This window comes from Vitis riparia, chromosome 16 (assembly GCF_004353265.1).
Source record: "Vitis riparia cultivar Riparia Gloire de Montpellier isolate 1030 chromosome 16, EGFV_Vit.rip_1.0, whole genome shotgun sequence".
Taxonomy (NCBI): domain Eukaryota; kingdom Viridiplantae; phylum Streptophyta; class Magnoliopsida; order Vitales; family Vitaceae; genus Vitis; species Vitis riparia.
Genome location: NC_048446.1, coordinates 1,330,819 through 1,352,808, shown reverse-complemented (window position 1 = coordinate 1,352,808; position 21,990 = coordinate 1,330,819). Strand labels below are relative to the sequence as shown.

Genomic DNA, 21,990 nt, shown 5'->3' with positions numbered 1-21,990 from the left:
TCTTTTCTCTCTCTCCATAAATGGCAATTACCATAAAATAAAGATATTTAATTAATATTCTTCAAATATAATATATAAATTTTCTCAGCTCATCCAGGTTATTTCTTAAAACCAGTTATTAATTTCCAATTTTTTCAATAAAAAAAATTTAAGGAAAAGATAATTAAAAATATGAAATAAATAAAAATAAAAAGCATAAAATGGAAGTAAAATAGTTATAACATAATAAATAGAAGAAAAAACGCCGTTGTCTTTCTTCCTTTCTGCCTTAACCGCCACCTACTCTCACCGCACTCTCTTCAATGCACTCCTCTCTCTCTCTCTATATATAAGAAATACACGAACGGAGAATCACATTTGTAGATTGAAGATCGAGGAAGTCGTCGTCGTCTTCTTCTTCTTCAATATTCAATTCTTCCGAGCTCTGCAACGAAGTTTTTTTTTTTTTTTCTTTTCTCGATATTCATCAGCTTCCATGGCGCCTTCGTCGTTGCCGGACGAGGTCATCTCAGAGAAGACGGTCTGCGTAATGGACGCCTCCGGCCGAGTCGGCTCCGCCCTCGTGAGGAGGCTCCTCCGCCGCGGCTACACTGTCCACGCCGCTCTCCACGGTCCGCTTCTTCTTCTTCCTCTTTTTCACCATCTTTCTCCTCCATCCGTTTTTTTTCCATTTTTTGTTGAAATTTTTTCAAAATCTTGTTTTTTTTTTTCCTGATTTTTTGAATTTTTGTTTGAGATTTATGGAGACAGGATATTTCCACCTGGTTGCTTTTTTGATCCAGCCTGTTATTTATTTATTTATTTTTATTTATTTCATATTAATGTCTGACCCACCTCGCAGATGCCTCTATGTTTCTTTTCTTCTGGATATTTTTTTTTTCCTTTCAAACTTTCTTTATTTCATTTCATTTATTATTACTTATTTTTTAAAAATTTAAAATTCAACAAATTAATTTTTTTTTCGAAAATGATTTAATAAATTAATTTAATATTTCAATATCACCATGCGTGCTTGGCAGTTAAACCATCTGGCTGAAGAGCCAGTCACCTACAAATCTAATTGGTTTGACCATTTTATCCTTGGTTTTAATTTCTCTGACAAAAAATTTATATATTTATTTATGGTGGGTTTTCCAGGTGAATATGAAATAGTGGAAGGGGTATGTTGCAATAAGAAGAAATTGAGGGTTTTTCCAGCAGACCCCTTGGATTATCACAGCATCATGGACGCCTTGAAGGGCTGCTCTGCCTTGTTCTACTCCTTTGAGCCGCCTTCTGATCATCCCAATTATGATGTATGCTTCAATTTCCTTACCCAATAATAAATTTCTAATATTATATTTTTCAAAGGTTTGTATGCTTAATTTTGAAATATTAATTTTATTTTAATCTTTTAAAGATTTTATCATTGTGAAGTTGGATTATATATATATATATATATATATATAAGGACCATATTACCCTCTTAAATTTTGATCTTTTCGTGCTAAAGGAAATGATCTTCATTCAAACCAAAGGTTATTTTGGTCATTGGACGTGGATTGGCCTAGTAGCAGAAAACATTAAATATTTGGGGGTGTTTGGTTGTAGGAATATATGGCCGACGTGGAGGTGAGGGCAGCACACAATGTACTCGAAGCGTGCGCACAGACGGACACAATAGAGAAGGTCGTTTTCACATCCTCCATCACGGCCGTTATCTGGAGAGACGACCGTAACTCCACGCCGTCAGATCTTGACGAGAGAAACTGGAGCGACGTTAACTTTTGTAGAAAATTCAAGGTATTTTTAATTCTTCCCTCTCTCTCTCTTTTTTTTTTTTTCCCTCAATTGTGTGTAAAACAACCATTAATCTTCTTCCAACAATGGTGGAAAATTTTGGCAGCTATGGCATGGGGTATCAAAGACACTAGCAGAGAGGACAGCATGGGCACTAGCGATGGACAGGGGAGTGAACATGGTGTCTGTAAATGGAGGGCTGCTCATGGCAGACCATCTCACCATCTCCAACCCCTACTTGAAAGGAGCCGCTGAGATGTTCGAAGATGGAGTGTTTGTGACTGTGGATCTCAACTTCTTGGTTGATGCCCACATCTCTGTTTTTGAAGATTCTTCCTCCTATGGCCGCTACCTCTGCTTCAACCATGTCATCAATTCTAACCAAGATGCCATTCACCTTGCCAACATGCTTCTACCTCCTCAATCAACCCCTCCTCCTCAAAGGTCCGTAATCTAACCATCTAAGTATCTCATCATCGTATTCATATAAAAATTATATTCCATGCCATCGTATCAATTTTCCTTCTGCTATGCTTGGTTTCAAAAAAAAAAAATAATAAAAAAAAAAAATAAAAAAATATATATATATATATATATATATATATATATATATATATATATATATATATATATATATATATATATGGAAAAAAAAACTAAGAATTACTTTTTTTTAATAATAAATAAATAAATATATTTAAAATTAGGTAAAAATTAATATATATTTTTAAATTATTTAGAATACGTTTTGATAGTAATTTTAAGAAATATTTTTATTATTTTTAATTATTAAAAAATTAAAATATTAAAAACACTTTCTAAAATCACAGATGTAACCTTAATCTTTATATATGAGGGTTAAAATAAGTGACATTGAATGAGTTTATAAAATTAATTTATTAATTTTAGATGTATTTTTATGTTTATTATTTATTTATTTTTATTTTATTTTGCTTTTTGAATACAGTTTGGAGGATACAAGAGTTTATCAACAAAGGATAAGCAACAAGAAGCTTAACAAGCTTATGGTGGATTTTAGAAGTGAAGTCGAAGTTGAATGATGTACACCCATTCAAACAAGAAAAAAGGTTGAAGGTTTGAAGGGGTTGTGATCTAGATTCGTCAATCATATATTTTTTTCTTTAATTTTGTGTACCTTTAATTAGCCTAATTTTAGTTATCAATCTTGAAAAGAAAAGTGATGAAGAAAAGATTGTGAAGTGTAAATGGCTTAGTGAGACATTATTGAGGATTTTAATGAGATTATTGATCAAGTAAAAGTTCTATGATTAAAATTATTAATTAATGTTCTTCTTCTTCCTCTTCTTCTTTTATTTTTTTAGTAAGTCTTCTTTTTCTTTTCAATTTTTAATAAGGACAAATAAAAATAACCACTTATTTTCCAATAATATCTTTTGTTGGAACAATGATAACCACTTATTTTTGCGACTATATCAATTATATCTTTGGTTAGAAGGGTTTTGTTTTTTGTTTTTTGTTTTAAGGATGAATAAGGACAACCACTTATTTTCTAATTATATCTTTTGTTGGAAGCTATTCATTAAAGCTTTATTTTTTTTATTGTTTTTCTTAAATTAAAAAAAAAAAACACAAATTCCCAAGTTAGTATAAATGAAACTTAATATGAATTTTATCTTGGAGTAGAGAGGTGATGATGTGACTTTGTCCATGTAGTCTTGAGCTTCAAAACTCAATAGAATTTTCATTTTAAAAAAAAGAAGAAAAAAGATTGCCAATAATAACATTTTTAAGTTAGATTTACCTCCAAAAGACTACTAATAAAAAATGATTTTTTTTTTTTTTTTATTTTTTTTTTTATATTTGGTTTGTACATTATAAAAATATTAAAAATAAATAAATAAAATTAAAAAATTATTTTAAAATTATTTAATCTTTACATTAAAAAAAATTAAATTAAATTAAATTAAATGCATTTGAAATAATATGTAAAAGTAATTTATTAATTTTAAATTTATTTTCATTTCATTGTCCCTCAATATCTTTTATTGAACCAAATTATTTCTAAGATTTTTAAAAATAAGTCACTAAAGGTCTGTTTGGTTGCCGTTTTTTAAAACTGTTTTGAAAAACGGTTTTTTGTGTTTTTTAAAATATATATATATATATATATATATGTTTGGGAACTAAATTCTTAAAAACAATTTTTGTTCTCAAAAACAAAAAAACATGTTTGAAAGTTTTTTTAATTAATAAAATGTTTTTTTTTCATTAACTTGATATTATAAATATATAAATAATTTTTATATGCACAATTAATTTAAATTTTAAAAAATTATTCCATTTTGAAATTTTTACACCATTTATAATTTTTTTAAACAAAGGATGATTTTGTCGGCATGTATAAGTATATTAATTTCAATAATTTAAGGAAGAAGAAAAGGTTTGCGGGTGAGGGTGTAGTGGTTGGGTGGATCTCACCTTTGTGAAAACACAAAAAAACAGCTAAGAAAACACAAAAGAAGGAAGAGAAAACACGAAAAACAATCTATTCTTTGAATGGTAAAAAAATAATGAAACCATCTTTTTATTATTCTAAAAAAAATGGTTTTTGAGAACACAAAAAACAAAAACACATCATCTTCCCCAAACTAGTTTTTTGTGTTTTTTGTTTTCAAGAATAGAAAACAATTCTTGAAAACAGGAACCAAACCGACTCTAACATTTTTTAAGCTTTATAAAAATAACCCTCAAAGCATTATTGCCAATAACCTGAGAATCACTTGATTGTTATACCTATAAAAAAAATTCCTTCGGATGTTATAATAAAATCCTAAAATTGCTTATTGGCATATGGTTTGAGAATAGTCTTCTCTAGCTGTCACCATCAAAACTCTACCCACCTACACTCCATTTCCAAGCCAAATTCTTACTACTTCTACAGTTTTTAAAAATATTCATATTAGTTTGGCATATACTCTTTCCTTACTAGGATGATTCCAAACTCAAATTTAATATCCATGTCCATTTTCAATCCCAATTCATGCATCTATCAATTCAAGAAATGAAATCAAGCATCATGATTGTCCTAAGCTCCAATTTATATCTACATGTATGGTCACCTCAATTCAAGAAAAAAAGACCAAAATAAAAAAGATAAAAAAAAGGAGGGACAAACCATTTCTTCTAATTTAAATATTTTTTTTTCAAAAAATTTGATGAATGTTAGTTGATAGTATCTTTTCATACAAAGTAATTCTCTTAATAGATGTGCTTTAAAAAAGGCCTACATATTGTCCCTCATGAATGGTTGATCTTATCTATGTTCCCAAAGTGGGTATAGGCTTATAGATTTATGATATATGAGGATATATATTGATTTAAAAACACTTTGAAAAGTATCTAATCATCGTATTCATATAAAAATTATATTGCATGTCATCGTATCAATTTCTCTTCTGCTATGGTTTCAATATATATATATATATAAGAAAAAAATCCAAGAATTACTTTCTCTTTTTTTTTTTCTTCATTATAATAAATAGATAAATATATTTAAAATTAGGTAAAAATTCATGTATCTTTTAAACTATTTAAACTTCAGGTTGAACGAGTTTATAAAAATAATTTTTTAATTTTAGATATATATATATATTTTATTTTATTTTATTCTCTTTATATATATATATATATAAAATTCTATATTTCTATATTTCTATATTTATTTATTTTATTTTGCTTTTTGAATACAGTTTGGAGGATACAAGAGTTTTTATTTTATTTTATTCTCTTTATATATATATATATATATATATATATTTCTATATTTATTTTATTTTATTTTATTTTGCTTTTTGAATACAGTTTGGAGGATACAAGAGTTTATCAACAAAGGATAAGCAACAAGAAGCTTAACAAGCCTATGGTGGATTTTAGAAGTGAAGTTGAAGTTGAATGATGTACACCCATTCAAACAAGAAAAAAGGTTGAAGGTTTGAGGGGGTTGTGATCTAGATTCATCAATCATATATTTTTTTTTCTTTAACTTTGTGTATCTTTAATTAGCCTAATATTAATGAGATTATTGATCAACTAAAAATTCTATGATTAAAATTATTAATTAATGTTCTTCTTCTTTCTCTTCTTCTTTTATTTATTTTTAGTAAGCCTTCTTTTTCTTTTCAGCTATGTTTAGTTCTCAGAAACTTTGAAGGAACATGTAAGGAAAAAAAAAAAATACAAAGGAAAAGTATAAGGAAAATAAAAAAATAGATTAAAAGTTGATAAATTATTTTTTTTTTTGTTACTTCAAACTCATTTTATTTATTTTAACTCATCAATATAAAGATTAAATAATTTAAAAATACATAAGTTTTTAATTAATTTTAATTATATTTGATTTTCTTTGATATTTTTCATAAGACAACTAAACATGAAAAAATCATTTTCCTTTACATTTTTTTTTCTTTCCTTAGTATTTTTCGGAACCAAACATAACCTTCATTTTTTTAATAAGGACAAATAAGAATAACCACTTATTTTTTTACTATATCAATTATATCTTTTGTTAGAAAGGATTTTTTTTTTTTTTTGTTTAAGGATGAATAAGGAAAACCACTTATTTTCCAATTATCTCTTTTGTTGTAAGCTATTCATTAAAGCTTTATTTCTTATTGTTTTTCTTAAATAAAAAAAAATCTCGAGTATAAATGAAACTTAATATGAATTTGATCTTTACATTAAAAAAATTAAATGTATTTGAAATAATATATGAAAGTAATTTATTAATTTTAAATTTATTTTCATTTCATTTCTTTTTTTTTTAATTATTATTATTTATTTATTTTTTACTTTTTCCCCACTTTCCTTTTCATTGTCCCTCAATATTTTCTGTCAACCAAACATAACCTAATTATTTCTAAGATTTTTAAAAACTAGTCACGAACATTTTTTAAGCTTTATAAAAATAACCCTCAAAGTATTATTGCCAATAACCTGAGAATCACTTGATTGTTATACCTCTAAAAAAAAATCCTTTGGATGTTATAATAAAATCCTAAAAAATAATTTACAAAGAAATAAGGCATATCAACTAAAATTGCTAATTGGCGTATGTTTTGAGAATAGTCTTCTCTAGCCGTCACCATCAAAACTCTACCCACCTATACTCCATTTCCAAGCCAAATTCTTACTACTTCTACATTTTTTAAAAAAATATTCATATTAGTTTGGCATATACTCTTTCCTTACTTGGATGATTCCAAACTCAAATTTAATATCCATGTCCATTTTCAATCCCAATTCATGCATCTATCAATTCAAGAAATAAAATCAAGCATCATGATTGTCCTAAGCTCCAATTTATATCTACATGTATGGTCACCTCAATTCAAGAAAAAAAGACAAAAAAAAAAAAAAGATAAAAAAAAAGAGGGACAAACCATTTCTTCTAATTTAAATATTTTTTTTTTCAAAAAAATTGATGAATATTAGTTGATAGTATCTTTTCATACAAAGTACTTCTCTTAATAGATGTGCTTTAAAAAAGCCTACATATTGTCCCTCATGAATGGTTGATCTTATCTATGTTCCCAAAGTGTGTATACACTGATTTAAAAACACTTTGAAAATTATTAGGGTTTTTTTTTTTGTTTTTTTTCATTTATCTTTGAGAGATGAGCCAATTGGCATTACTTTTAGACTTCCAAATTGCTCGAGTCATTGTCTTAGTGGTTACTAAATTTATTTTCTTGGTGGTTGGCCTTAATTGGTTGTTTTTCATTTATATTAAATATTTTTGAGGATTAATATAAACCCATTTTTTTACACCTCCTAATGGCCACATGATTTGTGAGAAAGGGGATAAGATAGTTACCTTTAAAAAAAATTAACAAAATTATTTATACCCATTAAATTTATTCAAACATTTTCTTCCCTTTCATTGAGTTTATCATCATGCATACCCAAAAAAAAAAGAAAAAAGAAAAAAAATCTTAATTCCAAAATATTAGCAATGTAATTTATAATTTTTCTTTAGATATATTTTTTTAAATAAATTTATTGTGAACTTTCTAATATAAACCATTCCATACTAATATTTTATTTGAAATCACTTGTGTAGCAAGTATTTGACCTATAGATAAATAAAAATATAATTCAAAAATTATAAGTGTTGTTTGGATCTTTCAAAGGCCAACTAATGGCATTGATTTGGGGCTTGTATGGACCAATATTTGTTGGGTGTCCTAATCCTAACAATATTCAATCTTTATCAAGACATTTAATGAAAGAGTGATTTATATAACCCTAAATTAGGATCACTTTTTCTTGATATTTCAATTCTTTATCTGCAAAAGATATATTATATTTAGGCAAATTATTCCAAACAAAATAATAATTATATTATACTTATTTAGTATCTTATGTATACAAAAATACATATTTGTGTTAGAAAAATACTTTGTGTGTAGTATTATTCAATGACATGTGTTGTAATTTTTTACAAAATAAAAACCAATCATATCATAAGCATATTTGATGGTGGCAACCAGTAAAGAATTATATTTTTCACCAAGAGCTATAATTTATCGATAATCTTGAAGTTTCTTCTATTTTTCTCTTTCCAAATTATTAGTTCGTATCCAAATCATTTATTGCAAGTCTACATCAATCAAACATCAAGACCTTGAGAATATCAACAAGTCCTTGTCTTTTTATTTATTTATTCCTTTTATAACACGAAACTTCAATTATTTTGTTATATCTAGACCACACAAATATTTACTAAACATGGGATAGAAGAAAAAATTACTTTCTTATCATTGAATCAACATCTTATGTTTCATAATCCTTAATTAAGAGCCATCTAATCCAACTTTAAAGATAGTAAAAATAAATACAAAATTTTAAAAATCAAACACATGTCAACCCACTATTGATCCACACCCAACAAATTTCAGTACTTTAGATGGGTTTCAGGTAACATTTCGTATGAGATAATTAAAAATAGTGGTTCTATCATTGTCTCAACTGTATACTATAAATGTGCATGATATAATAGACCTAACCACCTTATCTTTGATAGAAATATTCTTAAATAAAACTATCAGTTTATTAAAGTTGTTGTGCTGTTACTTTCCATGTAGATATATGCATACACATTATGCATAAGCATTTTGTAAGTTCTAGATCTCTTAATTACTAGGGGTTGTTTGTATCTTTCCAAAGTTTCATTTTCAAGCTTAAATTTATTGCTTTCATTTCAAATCTCTCGAATGGTATCGGGTTTCTCAATTATTGGTTTTAGACTCGAAACTAAATAACTAAAATGTGAAATACTTTGAGTGTTGTTTTTTTTGTTTTTGTTTTTGTTTTTGTTGTTTGGGATTAGATATTTGCTTTTGAGTAAAAGAAATAGAAATAGTTTCTTTGGAGGTTTGATTCTATAGTTGGAAAGTTTTATCGAAACATTCTTAAAAACTAGATTCGATTTCTTAGTCTTTAAAATGCTCTCCTAAACAAGATTGGTTTGGCAATTTGATTTGATATGAATTTTTGTTGCTTATTGTCTTTAACCAATGTTTTTAACTCATGTTTTGTTGCTATAAACACTTTTACTGTATGTTGTTTGGTTTATTTGAAGGAAAATATAAGGAAAATGAGATAAAAAGAGAAAAATAAAATGATAAAAAAAATAATATATATATATATATATATATATATATATATATATATATATATATATATATATATATATATAAGTTAATAAATTATTTTTAGGTACTTCTTTAAATTTATTTTATTTATTTTTCCTTATATAAAAAATAAAATAATTAAAAATGCATTGTTTTTGAACTCATTTTAATTATACTTGAATTCTTTTTTCTTTTCTTAACACTTTTATGAACCAAACATAGTTTTTAAAGTTTCTACAAAAAAAGTTTATCATGAAAAAATTATTTTTCTTATCATTTATTTATTTATTAGAACCAAATATAGAATAAACCTTTTTTAAAAAATTTTCTTTGCATTTATTTTTTCACTCTATTTTCTTTCCTATGCTTCAAGTAACAAACATAGCATTAAAGTTTCCCCGAAAAAAAGGGTCCACGCAAGTTGCCCCACCGACAATTTGGAAAAGCAGTGGGAGGGGAAGCTTAGAAGAATTTAATGGTTCAGTTAGCAACTCCTATCATGGATGAATCCATGGAAGCCACTGTCATCACCAAGTACAGCAGCCCCCACTCCTCCCCTCTGATTCCCTCATTTTTCCATGTGGAGACAGACATGGCAAGAAAGACAGATAATCTAGTTGTGCCCACCTAAAGTTCTGCTCCTGCGATTTTTTTTCCCTAAGATGTCTCATACATTGATTGATATATATTTATTTATTTTCATTTAAAGTTAATTTTATTAGCAGTATAATATTACATTTGACAATTATTTAAAAAAATATTTTTAACATTTCTAATAATTAAAAGATAAAATTTTCAAAAGTTAAAAAAAATGAAAATATTTCATAAAACCATTGTTATAGTCAAATAGTGATTCTAAAAAGTAGTTCTAATATTTGAAAATTTTTATTATTCAAGTATTAGAAATGCTAGAAACGTTTTTTAAAATCACTCCTCAAGACGCTCTTAGATCGTTTGACAGTAATTTTAGGAAGTACCTCTAACCTTTTTAACCGTTAAAAAATTTTATGATTCAAGTGTTAAAAATATTATAAACATTTTTTAGAATCATTACCAAACGTACTCTTAAACACACTCTAAGAAAGAAAAATATGAAAAGATTTATTTGAAAAACAGTTTTCTATCTTATAAATATAAACTTTGAAATAAAAAAAAAATAGTCTATAGAGTTAGAATATATGCTTTAAGTATAAGAATAAATTGATAAAACTATTTTTAATATTTCAAAATAATTTTTAAAAATTGTTTTTTTTTCATTTAATATTTCAAATTATGATAACTAAAAAAAAATTGAAAATAAATAAACCCTTTGCATTTATTATAATGAATATTGTGTCTTTCATCCATTTATAATTTTATGCAAATCATAATAAGTGAATCAAAATAAATGAAAAAAAAAAATAAACTCCATTTAAAAATACATAGAAATCATTTTTGAAAACACAAATTTAACAAATTTAATACACAACTTTAAAAATTTTCTTTAGAAAAAAAAAATTATTTTCAAGACATGACTTTAACAAAATAAATATAAATTAATATAGATAATAGCAAACAAAAATTCATAATATATTAAATAAAATTTCATAATATAATATACCATTGAATGACTTTATAATTTCTGTTTTCTTACGAGGTCACTTCTCGTATTTGAAACTTTTTTTTTATCTTTTAAGGCATTAAATTTTGACACTACATCTCTTGTTTTTAAAGAGTCTTTCTATATTTTATAATTAATAATTATATCTTATTTCTTAGTCTTTTGCCATTCTTTGCATTAATTTTTTTAGCTACATTCATTATTTTATTTATTTATAAATCATACATGAACAAATACTGGACATTAGAAACATAATACTCTACAAATTAATAAATATTTATTTATCCATAAATTAACAACCTCATTAAGATAATAATACTATAGTAGATTGGGGCGCTAAGGACTGTTTTGTAATTCTTCTTGAAAACATTTTTATGTTTTTCAAAATAGAAAACCATTGTCTAACTTACATGCAACACAAGACACGAGCCTAAATGAAGTAAAAACACAACCTAAAATACATGTCGATTTTATAAAATATGAATAAAATTCAATTAAACTAAGGCAAAATTCAAGATTCCAAGCATTTAAAAGAATTATCCAACAGGAAAACTAATGAAATTATATTATATTAAATTTCAATATACTGCAAAAATTTTAAGAATAAACTTTTAAAGCGAAAAAAGAAAATAGATGAGACACCCCTCTCAAACAAGGGGCACACAGTGCCAAGTGAGGCGCTATAACTAGGAAGTCGAGCTTGAGACTAGGTGCGCTTCAAGGGGCCCCTTAACAACTAGGCTACAGTCTCCTTCAACTAAGCTACAGTCTCCTGCAATGCCAGTGGCATCCTAAGAAACCTACAGTTGAACTTTGCATGCCGACTAACGTATGTAGAAGCTATTAGAACCCTTCGCATGAGTAGCACCCATGTTTTTTGTGGACTTCAAATGGTTCTTTATAAATTCTTTTGAATTGAATAAGAGGGTTACAAGAAACAAAGGAGTGGGAAAAAAAATGAGAGACTGACTTCTTCATTGCATGGATAGCTCCAGTACGAAAGACCCATGATGAAAAAAATATTTCCTACTCTTCTACTGCTAGTCGATAGAAATTGAATGTTTCTATTTAACTCTTCGGATTGCTAAAAATTCTAATACATCTCAAAACTTCAACACGAAAAATAAAATATAACCACTTCAGTACTAGACAATAATTTTTTTTTCTTCTGTTCTTGCATTAAGTAGAGCATGCATTGTTCTTAATTGTTCTTCATTTCTTTAACACGATGTTCTATCAAATATACTAACTCATGTGGACAAAGAGGATGATTTAACGTATCAGAAACAGAAGACGTGAGCTCAGGGATAATTTTTAAATGGTACCTCTCACATCAGCGAGTGATCCAATATCATATCCAGAAGAAGCATCTTCAGGCGCTTAGTGACATAGAAAGGATTGAAGACAGCTTGAATTTGCGAACCTTTGTGGAATTCTGGGGCTGAAATAGAACCTCAGTGCTTGATCTAATGGTTAGTTCCTTCCACTCAGAAGCTGAAGCCCCATCACTTCGATAATCACGAGGAGAGTACAATAATTGGACCTTTGAAGGGGCTGCATTGGATGAACCAATAGTTTAATGGAAATGTTAAAAACAATAAAATATATATGTGATGAGCAGCTGAACCAGTAGAACAAGGCCTCCAAACATACCAGATAAAGATATATCCAAATTGCTTTCCATTTTTTTTTTCTTTTGATAAGCAAACAAAGCATTCTATTAAAAGAGCACCAAGAAAAGGGGGTACACTCTATATATACATGTAGTATATGCAAAAACAAATAAACAAACAAAGAATACCAACAGTTATCTACAAAAAAGAGCCACACAACCCAATCTACGCACAAATAAGACTATCTAAAAAGTCAATCATTGGAAAGTTTCCAAAGTCTAACTAAGCATTTGACTAATCCAAGAGGGCTCTAATGAAGTTCTCTTTTAACCTCTTATCTGAGAGCTCTTCATCCTTAATCCATTCATCAAACATGGCTATGCTTATCCAATCCCTTAAACTTCAATTTTTTCTTTGATAGGTAAAATCAGGATAGTATGTATAAACAGAAAGGGGCGCCCAAAAGGCATCTCAAAGTATACAGGAAGTATACAACGGTTGCCAAAAGGCAGAACCAGAAATAAACTTCATTTGAGGAGCAGATTTCTCACTAACTCTAGAAACACCCATTTCAGGCCAAAGATTGTTATGAGGAAGATCCATAACTCCTTTGTCCTCTTATAGTGAATCAGAATGTGCTTAGCAGACTCGTCGCTCTCTTCTACAAAGACTACATCTATCAACCATTGACTACTCCCTTTTCATTAATATGTCTATAGCTATAACGACAGCCCACTACACTGATTGGCCTAAAATCCCTTATGTCTTCCACTCCTCCCTTCTTTAGAATAAGAGCCAAGAAAGTAGCATTGAGGCAACACATAAAAACCTCCTTCGAGTGATATTCCTTGAAAAGCGACATCACCTCCCACCCACTATAGGGCAAGAAAATTTCCAAAAGGTTAATGAGAAGCCATCTAGCCCAAATGTGGACCAAAATTTTCATGCAAGTTCACCCACATGACTATTCCAAACTGTCCATAAGATAAACATTGTCAGAGACATAACCCAAACATTGTGGTTGGCTCATCATAGCAGGACCTTGTTGGCTGCAAAATCCACATAAGTATCTTTCCCATGTGTTAGGTTTAGATTATATTTTCCCTTACTGATTTAATAGGATCAGATATATTACAGGTACTGGATAACACAAGATTCATTAATTTGCTGTTTGCAGGTAGCATTCAGATTATTAAGAGCCAATGTCAGATCTCAGTACAGTAAAGATTGTGTGACATAGTGAAGCCATAATTTGTAAGCACATCTAAGAATTGGATCCACCAACCCAGAAGCAGTGGAAAATACTTTCTGTTTACATAGAGCTCAAAAATAGGTTGCACTTCTACTATACACATGGTTGGAAGAAGAATTCATTAATTGATGATAAAATAACACAACATAGGATACACAAAATGGTTATATAATGTGAAGACCTTGGACAGTGTTAGGCAATTTGTTAAATGAGGAGCAAGGATGAAAATGAAACCTAGAAACATAGGGGATTCAAGGTGTTAAGGGGAGTACTATATTTGTCATGTGAACAGAAACAAAACAAGTGCTAATCAAATAGAAGCTTAATTCATATCTGGTAAGGAATCTCTATTCTGAATTTATGAATTTGAAGCACAACTTCTTGCACAAGATTATCCTCAGTACTTTATAGTACCCTGTTTGCCTCTGCATGTTGACCAACTACCACACCTGGGGACTTCTAAAGTGCTAATATGTCATAATCAATACCTCATATTCAAAAATTCTTTTGGAAACTCCTGCACTTGATCCTAGAAATGTCATAATAAGGAAAAGTATCTCAAGTCGATACTACAAATATCATGATAATGCATCTTAAATTCCAACTGAAACTCCTGCTTCTTCTTCTTATCATTATTATCATCACTGACATATTTCCATTATGTCATTTTTATTTTGTTAGATGATGATGATAATAATGATGATGATGATGATACTTCAGTTAGATATTGGCTCACTTTCCTCCAGCTATCCTCAAGCCAATACAATATTAAGTTAGATATTGCTGTCCAAATATTTTCATCACAGAATCTGATATCGTAGTTAGAGTTGCACAGTCTGAAGTCAATCAGATCTAAATAGGATCCTCATAAATGTTGAAATAATAATATGCATTCTTAATACTGATCAATCTTGTGAGAGAGAACCCAATTCAAATCCTTAGCCATGATTTTAGTATCACTTTTTCCTTCCTTACAATAGACATATTTCAAGCATCAAGGTAAACTATTTTTTTTTTATCAGATGCATCAAGGAAAAATATGGATACGAGGAAATGCAATAAATGCCTTGAAAGTTACCAAAACCAAGCATGCTGAACTTCTGGATGATCAGACGACTAACTTTCGATCTCTTGATATTTCTCAAAGCTTGGGTATCATCATGTTTCCCTTTAAATTCGAGGAATTCTCCTAAGACATATTTATTACCTTTAAGTTCCAGCCTGCACAGCAATTACAAAAACACATACTGTTTTGTCAAGTGACAACAATCCCATCACAAGGAACAACAATCTATGATAATTGAAGGAAAGCATGAATCTCCAATGGAACTCAAAGTCACGAATGGTGCATTATCAGACACAAAATGCATAACAGCAAACAAACAGAATATTCCTCATAATCAGTATTACCAACATTTACCAATGTGACAATATGGTCTTGGACATTAACTTGCAAACCAGTCTTATGGTAGCATTTTCCAACTGCTATTTTCTTCCTCTTATGCCCCAAAAACTTCCAAATGCTTCCCTTCTAGTCAAATCATCAGTCCTTGTTTTACTAGAAACTGAATCTTGATACTGATTTGCTTTAGAATAGAAAAATTAATTAACTTGTACCAGAAAAAGGAAATTAAATAACTAAAATTATTATTAAAAGGTGATTTTTGGATAAACCATCAATGATTAAAAGATCATATTTATAAGACATAGGGATACAAAACTAGAAGAGGTGTATCAGCCGTAAATACAATGACAAGCAACACTTAAGGAAAGAGGATGAAACAAAATCATTATGATAATCAGCAGCCACTTTGCCCAGTAGAGATAATCTTTTAGCCAAAAACAAGAAGATGAGAAACTAGATTGTAAAAAAACATATTCAACATGTATTGAACATCTGCTGCAATCATTTGGTCATCACATCATAAAACCCTTGCCTTAGAAAAGATTTACAACACCGGCCGCACCTCCTTCAACTTAAACATCATCCAACTTCAGGGAGCTTACTCTACTGTTTTTCAATGCTCTTCATTGCATACTTCATCTAGCACCAGTTTAAGTTATTATCATCACTGTCTTCATTATAAGCTTCAGGTGTCTATCATTTACCACAATTTACACATCACACTGGAAAATCTTTATGCATGAAAAGCATGCCACATTCCATTATCCCATAGACTATGATATTTTGGCAAGACCATAGGAATTCCACAGAGAATATAAGATCATACACAAACACAATATAAGATTATGCTCACAATATAAATGTCGAACTTGAGGTACAGTTGTGACAAACCTATCCCACATTGGAGCAGTGCTGAGCACAAAATTAAGCCTCTGATGTATTGATTCCTGCATCTCTTTCTTTCCAGCCCTTATACCACCCTTAAACCAACCAGAGAACAAACTCTTTGCTTCAGGTTTCAGTTGGGTCCACTGGTCATAGGTAATGACCTCAGATGGAATATAGTTTGAGTGAATGGAGCTGCAAGAATGGAACCAAAATTCAAAAGTCAGTTCCCATAAATAGACTGTTGTCTTAAATACCCATTAAAATGTCAGAATGAGCATTGGCAAGAAAGCGTACAAACTCCATACAACTAATACTGTAAAAAATGAGAAACGCTTCTCATCTTTCAAAGCATCAATGATTCAATATGACTAGGGCACAATCAGAGTATGACATGCTAAATCCATGAACCTTTTTTTTTTCACAAGGTATTCATGCAACTATCATTTTTTTAAACCATTTTTTGTCCACTTCCCATTCCAAAAACTACTTCAATTGGAAGATCTAATGTGGCAGTTCCTTCCTTTGGCTAAAGAAAGATTTTTTAACCATCAAACTCTTGGAACTCAGTAAACAACTCCCACATTTGTTTGTAGTGTTATAACCTCAATTTTTCAAAATATCTCTAGCAGACACTTTGCACCATCATGATGCACAAAATGTCAACAAGATGGAAGAAAATTGGTTTTATTTTGGGTAGTCTCCCACTACAACCTTGTTTGCTCCCATGCTGCTTCGCTTATTCTTCTCTCAAGCAGTTTCTCTAGTCTCCTACTAAGCATTTTCCCTAATATTTAAACATGTAGTCACCAGCTTCCTCTGCAAGACTGCCCTTAGCCTCAAGGCTTTGAAATTCAGAACTAATTTGTAGCAGAGCAAAAGAAATTCTATATTTCCCTAACAAATAAATTTATTGTATTCATTTTACCATGATAGTCACAAATGCAACGCTCTTATTAGGGTTATAAGATCATAAAGAAAGAAGTGATGTGGTTGCAAGGAAAAAATTGTGCATCAGAAGTATCCTGACCGCAAAGAGTAAATCATAGTCTTCTAGAGAACTACACTACAAATAAATTTTTCCTCTCCAAAAGTCAGTGCTTCTCAAAATGATGAAAAAGAGCACACATGGTGATATGACCCCACCATGGATTCAAGGTTTGCAGGCATAATTTTCCAGGCCAATGATATTGTTAACTCATCAAGGCTATGTTTGGTATATATTGGATAACAATAGGATAGGACCTCAAAATATCACACATTCATGTTTGGTTGACAATTTTATAGGTGATAAGGTAACTTATCAGGGGTTTTATTTTTCTCATATTCAGTTTACATAGGAACTTATCAAAAAAAAAATTATTCAGTTTACATAGGATTTAAAATTTTCATTTAAGATATGAGATTCTATATTCTATGAATTATAAATCCCTTTCTCCCGACAACTCTACCCCATTTCTTCAAAACCTCTCTCATGTTAATCATTTTGTAGTCCAAAATTAATCTTGGATCCAAAAGGCAAGGAAAATATTTCTAACTGTAATCATATATAGTAAAATTTAATATAAGATTTATTATATACAATAGTTTCATGTATTTAATAAATTAATATATAATATGATATCATTTAATAATGGCATACAATACAAAAATAATTTATTTATTGACATTTAAAATTTTTATTTTAGTGATGAACCAAACATGGATACAAAACTTGTGGGATATAATATCTTAGGAGATGGTATCTTTAAAATATCTATATCCTGCCCAAAGTCCAGACCACTTATCTGATTTACTAAATGTCTTCTAAAAGAAATATAATAGTATAACACATTCCCCATAATGCATCTAACACATACACATACAAATATTAGCATGCAAAGGTGTATACCCATCAACCAACTAAAATCAGAATTCAGAACTGAGAAGGCAATTAATGGCCATCCATTTTTTGTTGGATAAATACATCATTAAGAAGCAATGCATACCAGTACTTTGGGTTAGCAAGAATGACTTGGCAAGACACATATCCTTCTGGCAGGGCTACTCCCCTCTGTTCAAGATATGACTCAAGAATTGAGACTCGTTTTTTAGCTTCAGCTACCTGAAATCCAGTAATGTACGGTGGCAGTGTAAGATCTAACAGTTGACAACAAATCCCCATCCTTCCACTGACTGCTCTCTTTTAGGAAAGGTACAAATACTTAAATAACTGAAATTTAGTTCAATGACCAACAACAAGTGAAATGATCAGCCAGGTATGTCAGGCATTCACGGTATTGGTAGGAAACATACAACTTGATAGTTCGTATTGGCCAATACATCAACATGAAAGAATAATCTATCCCAAATTCATTAAAATCGATACAAAAGAAGGGAAATTTTGTGTACATAGGAACAATGAAATGGACATAGCATACACTTTTAACATATATTTTGGTAATACAAACTTTCTGCAGGAAGCATAAATTTAACGGACTTACAGGGTCCGGATGACGCTCTGCCTTGTGTCTGTCCCCAGCATTGCAAACCCAGCTTCCATCTGCATCTATTGATATAATCCCTGAGAAATTCTTGACAGAAATCACCACTGCCCTCCTGAAAAAAACAAACACAATTACATATAGTAATAAAAAAACTCCAATTCTGTTTGCTGAGCAAAGAAAAGGAAATGGAAAGAAAAAAAAAATCACATTCATGTCTTTATCATGTCACAAGTAGTGAACGAGATAGGTTTAAAACTTCAATTTCTTTGCTTTTCCTACATTTTCTAATAAACCAAACACATGAAATAGAAATTCCCCATAGAATCCAAGTCCTTAAAAATAGAAACCTACCCTTTTGTGACAAGTACCATATCAATATTCTCTCGTGAACCAGTATCGGCATCTGGAATTCGAAGCCCAGCATAGACCTTTCCATCATAAAGCTTTTCAATTCTACACACCAAATGAAGAAAAAAAGAATCAGAAAACCATCAAGTCACACAATATTTTTTTTTTTTTGGATAGGTAAGGCAATTGTATTAAAAGCGCCAAAAAAAGCGCCAAAAGTATACATGATCCATACAAGGCCAAAAAAAGGGAGGGATACAACCATCAAGTCACACGATCATTACTTTCCTCTTGCTTCCAGACAAAATGCAAGAAAATAGAAAATAAAAAAAATTCTGAATATGACATCTTCAACCTAACTAACTATGCCCCAAAAAAAAGAAATATATACCTACTTAATCCAAACTTATCAAAATATGAAAATTTTCAGTGAAATTAATCAATTGGAGAATCCAACATAGCACCATTTGTAGCCAAGTCAACAGTTGAATCAGTGTCAATTAAAACCAAAAATCCAAAAATAAAAATTTTATTCATTTTTTTTCTCTCTGTAACCAAACAATGCAAAATATCAAAATTTTGAGAAAACTTTAAAGAATCAAGAGAACCTGTTTATACGACCTGTTCCATTCTCCCTTAAAACCAAAAAAATCCAAAACTTTAATTCCTTTTATCCTCTCACGTTTTCTCAGGAACCAAAAATGCCCAAATATGGAATCTGGAGAATCTGAATAGAGCACTTGTTTGTAACCAACAAACAGTTGCATTAGAGTCAATTAGAATAAACTTCCAAAATAAATTTCCTTCTCATTCCTCACAGTTTCTCGTGTATCAAACGCATCAAAATATCAAATTTTAATTCAGAAAAGAAAAATAAAGAATTGGAGAATCTCACTACTGCACCTGCTTGGAAGCAAGAAAACAGTTGAATTAGTCAGTTAAAGAGAAAAAAGTCAAAAAACCCATATTACAAAAATGTTTGGAACAAGAATTGCTACAGTTTATAAATTTTAGTTCCTACTTTTTCACGTCTTCTCACTAATCAAACACATCAAAATATCAAAATTTTGAAATTTTGATAACAAAAAAAACACACACTGAATCTTTCTACATCACCTATTTTCGTCCGAGAAAACGCTTGAAGTAGCCTCAATTAATGTGAAAATTCAAATTCAAAATTTTAATTCCTTTTCATTCCTCACATTTTATCAGGAACCAAACACACCAAAACATCGAATTTTTTTAAGTAAAAAATTTAACTTTTAAGTTTTTTTTTTAAAAAAATGAAATAAACAGAGAATCTGCCGACAGCACCCATTTCCCACCAAAAAAAACTAGCTGAATTAACCTAAATTAAAACAAGAAACCCAAAGCTGAAAATCCTAACATTTTTTTCTTTCACACTTACTCACGAACCAAAACACATCAAAATGTTAAATCCTTAAGCAAAATTGAAACAATCGAACAATCCAACTACTTTACTTGTTTGCCACGGAGAAAAGGGCGCCGGAGTCGGTGTTTTCGACCTCCAAAACGTCGTCGTCGGAGAAGAAGTACCGGAGCACTCGGTAGATCACCAGACCGCATAAAAGCTCGGCCCACATCGTGGAGAAGATTAACCGCCTCGAAAATCGTTTCTATGGATTCGGGGAAAAATATGATGGATCGAGAGAACAAAACAGACAGAATTTCTCGCCAAAAATAAAAAAACAAAAAAAAAACAAAGAGAAACAAAGGGATTCTTTCTTAGTGAAGAAGAATTCATGCGATTAATTAATTATATATGATTTTTTTTTTATTAAATCAAATTGAAAAATAAAAGCAAAAAAAATTACGATAAAAGAAAAGTTATTATTCATATTTTATTTATTATAAAAATATAAAAATGTCAAATATAATTAAAATTAACTAAAATATTTAACATTTAATTTATAAAAAAGTAATTATAATTAAAATTTATATATTTTAAAATTATTTAATTTTTATATAAAGAGAAAAAAACAAGTGAAATAAACTTAACAAGATTATATAAAAATAAACTTAACATCAAAATCTTTTTTTTTTTTTTTGTATTTTTATGTTTGTTTTATATAAAGATTTTATTTTACTTTTGGTTAATCTTTCTTTCTTATTAAAAAAAACTATTTTTTAAGAAAAGTTAGTCAAGCATAATTTTTTTGAATTATAAAACTATTTTCAAACATATTATAAATTTCTTCTATTTTTTCTAATATTTTTCATGATGAAAGGATTTGATTTTTTGCACAAGAGCCATCCAATAAAATAATAAAATTATATATTTTAAAAAATCCTAAAAATATTTATTAAGTTTGAATTTTAAAAAAAAAATTATTATTTATTTATTATTACTGTTTAACTTCTTTTTGGTATATTTAGAAAAAAAACAAAAAAAAAGACAAGAAATATTAGGTGATGTTTGTTTTGAATAAAAAAAATCAAGGTATTTAATTTTTTATATTCAGTTAAAAATAATTTATTGATATCGTTCAACATAATTAAAGTAAATCTGTTGATAACAAGTTTATTTTAATTATGTTAATAAATTATTTTTAATTAAATAAAAAAAATAAAATATTTTAGCTTCAAGCAAAAAATAAACACTACCTCATTTTTTTTTTCCCTAAAATATATTGATGTGGACTATAATTATAAAAAAAATAAAAAAGAAAAAAAAAGTTGCGTTTTTGGCCCACACGAGATGGAGTGATCTCCAAGCAAACAGTCTACAAAGAAAGTTAGGTGTTTACTAAACAATAAAATTAATAAATACTTGTCACATCAAAAAAATTACATTTCCTTTTTCTTTTCCATAGATTTTCTTATCTTTTTTAAGTTTAAACATCTGCTTGGTTACTGTGAAAGGAAAGGAAAATTCAGGATTTTGGAAAGAAAACTTTGAAATTCATACTTCTTTTATTTTAATAATAA

General features: G+C 28.9%; 2 protein-coding genes across 2 annotated transcripts; one reads left to right on the top strand and one right to left on the bottom strand.

The window, feature by feature from the left end:
* The first annotated feature begins 320 nt into the window (after positions 1–320).
* LOC117932994 (cinnamoyl-CoA reductase-like SNL6) lies at positions 321–3,077 on the top strand. Its single transcript, XM_034854341.1, has 5 exons — positions 321–611; positions 1,138–1,295; positions 1,591–1,782; positions 1,886–2,223; positions 2,747–3,077. Exons 1-5 carry the CDS (start codon positions 476–478, stop codon positions 2,838–2,840), a joined length of 918 nt encoding a protein of 305 aa, XP_034710232.1. The 5' UTR covers positions 321–475; the 3' UTR covers positions 2,841–3,077.
* Positions 3,078–12,002: 8,925 nt separating this feature from the next.
* LOC117932916 lies at positions 12,003–20,771 on the bottom strand. The gene is made up of 7 exons (XM_034854237.1): positions 20,524–20,771; positions 19,045–19,146; positions 18,691–18,805; positions 18,196–18,311; positions 16,214–16,402; positions 14,996–15,138; positions 12,003–12,606 (listed from the first exon to the last, which is right to left on the bottom strand). Exons 1-7 carry the CDS (start codon positions 20,643–20,645, stop codon positions 12,425–12,427), a joined length of 969 nt encoding a protein of 322 aa, XP_034710128.1. The 5' UTR covers positions 20,646–20,771; the 3' UTR covers positions 12,003–12,424.
* Positions 20,772–21,990: the final 1,219 nt, after the last annotated feature.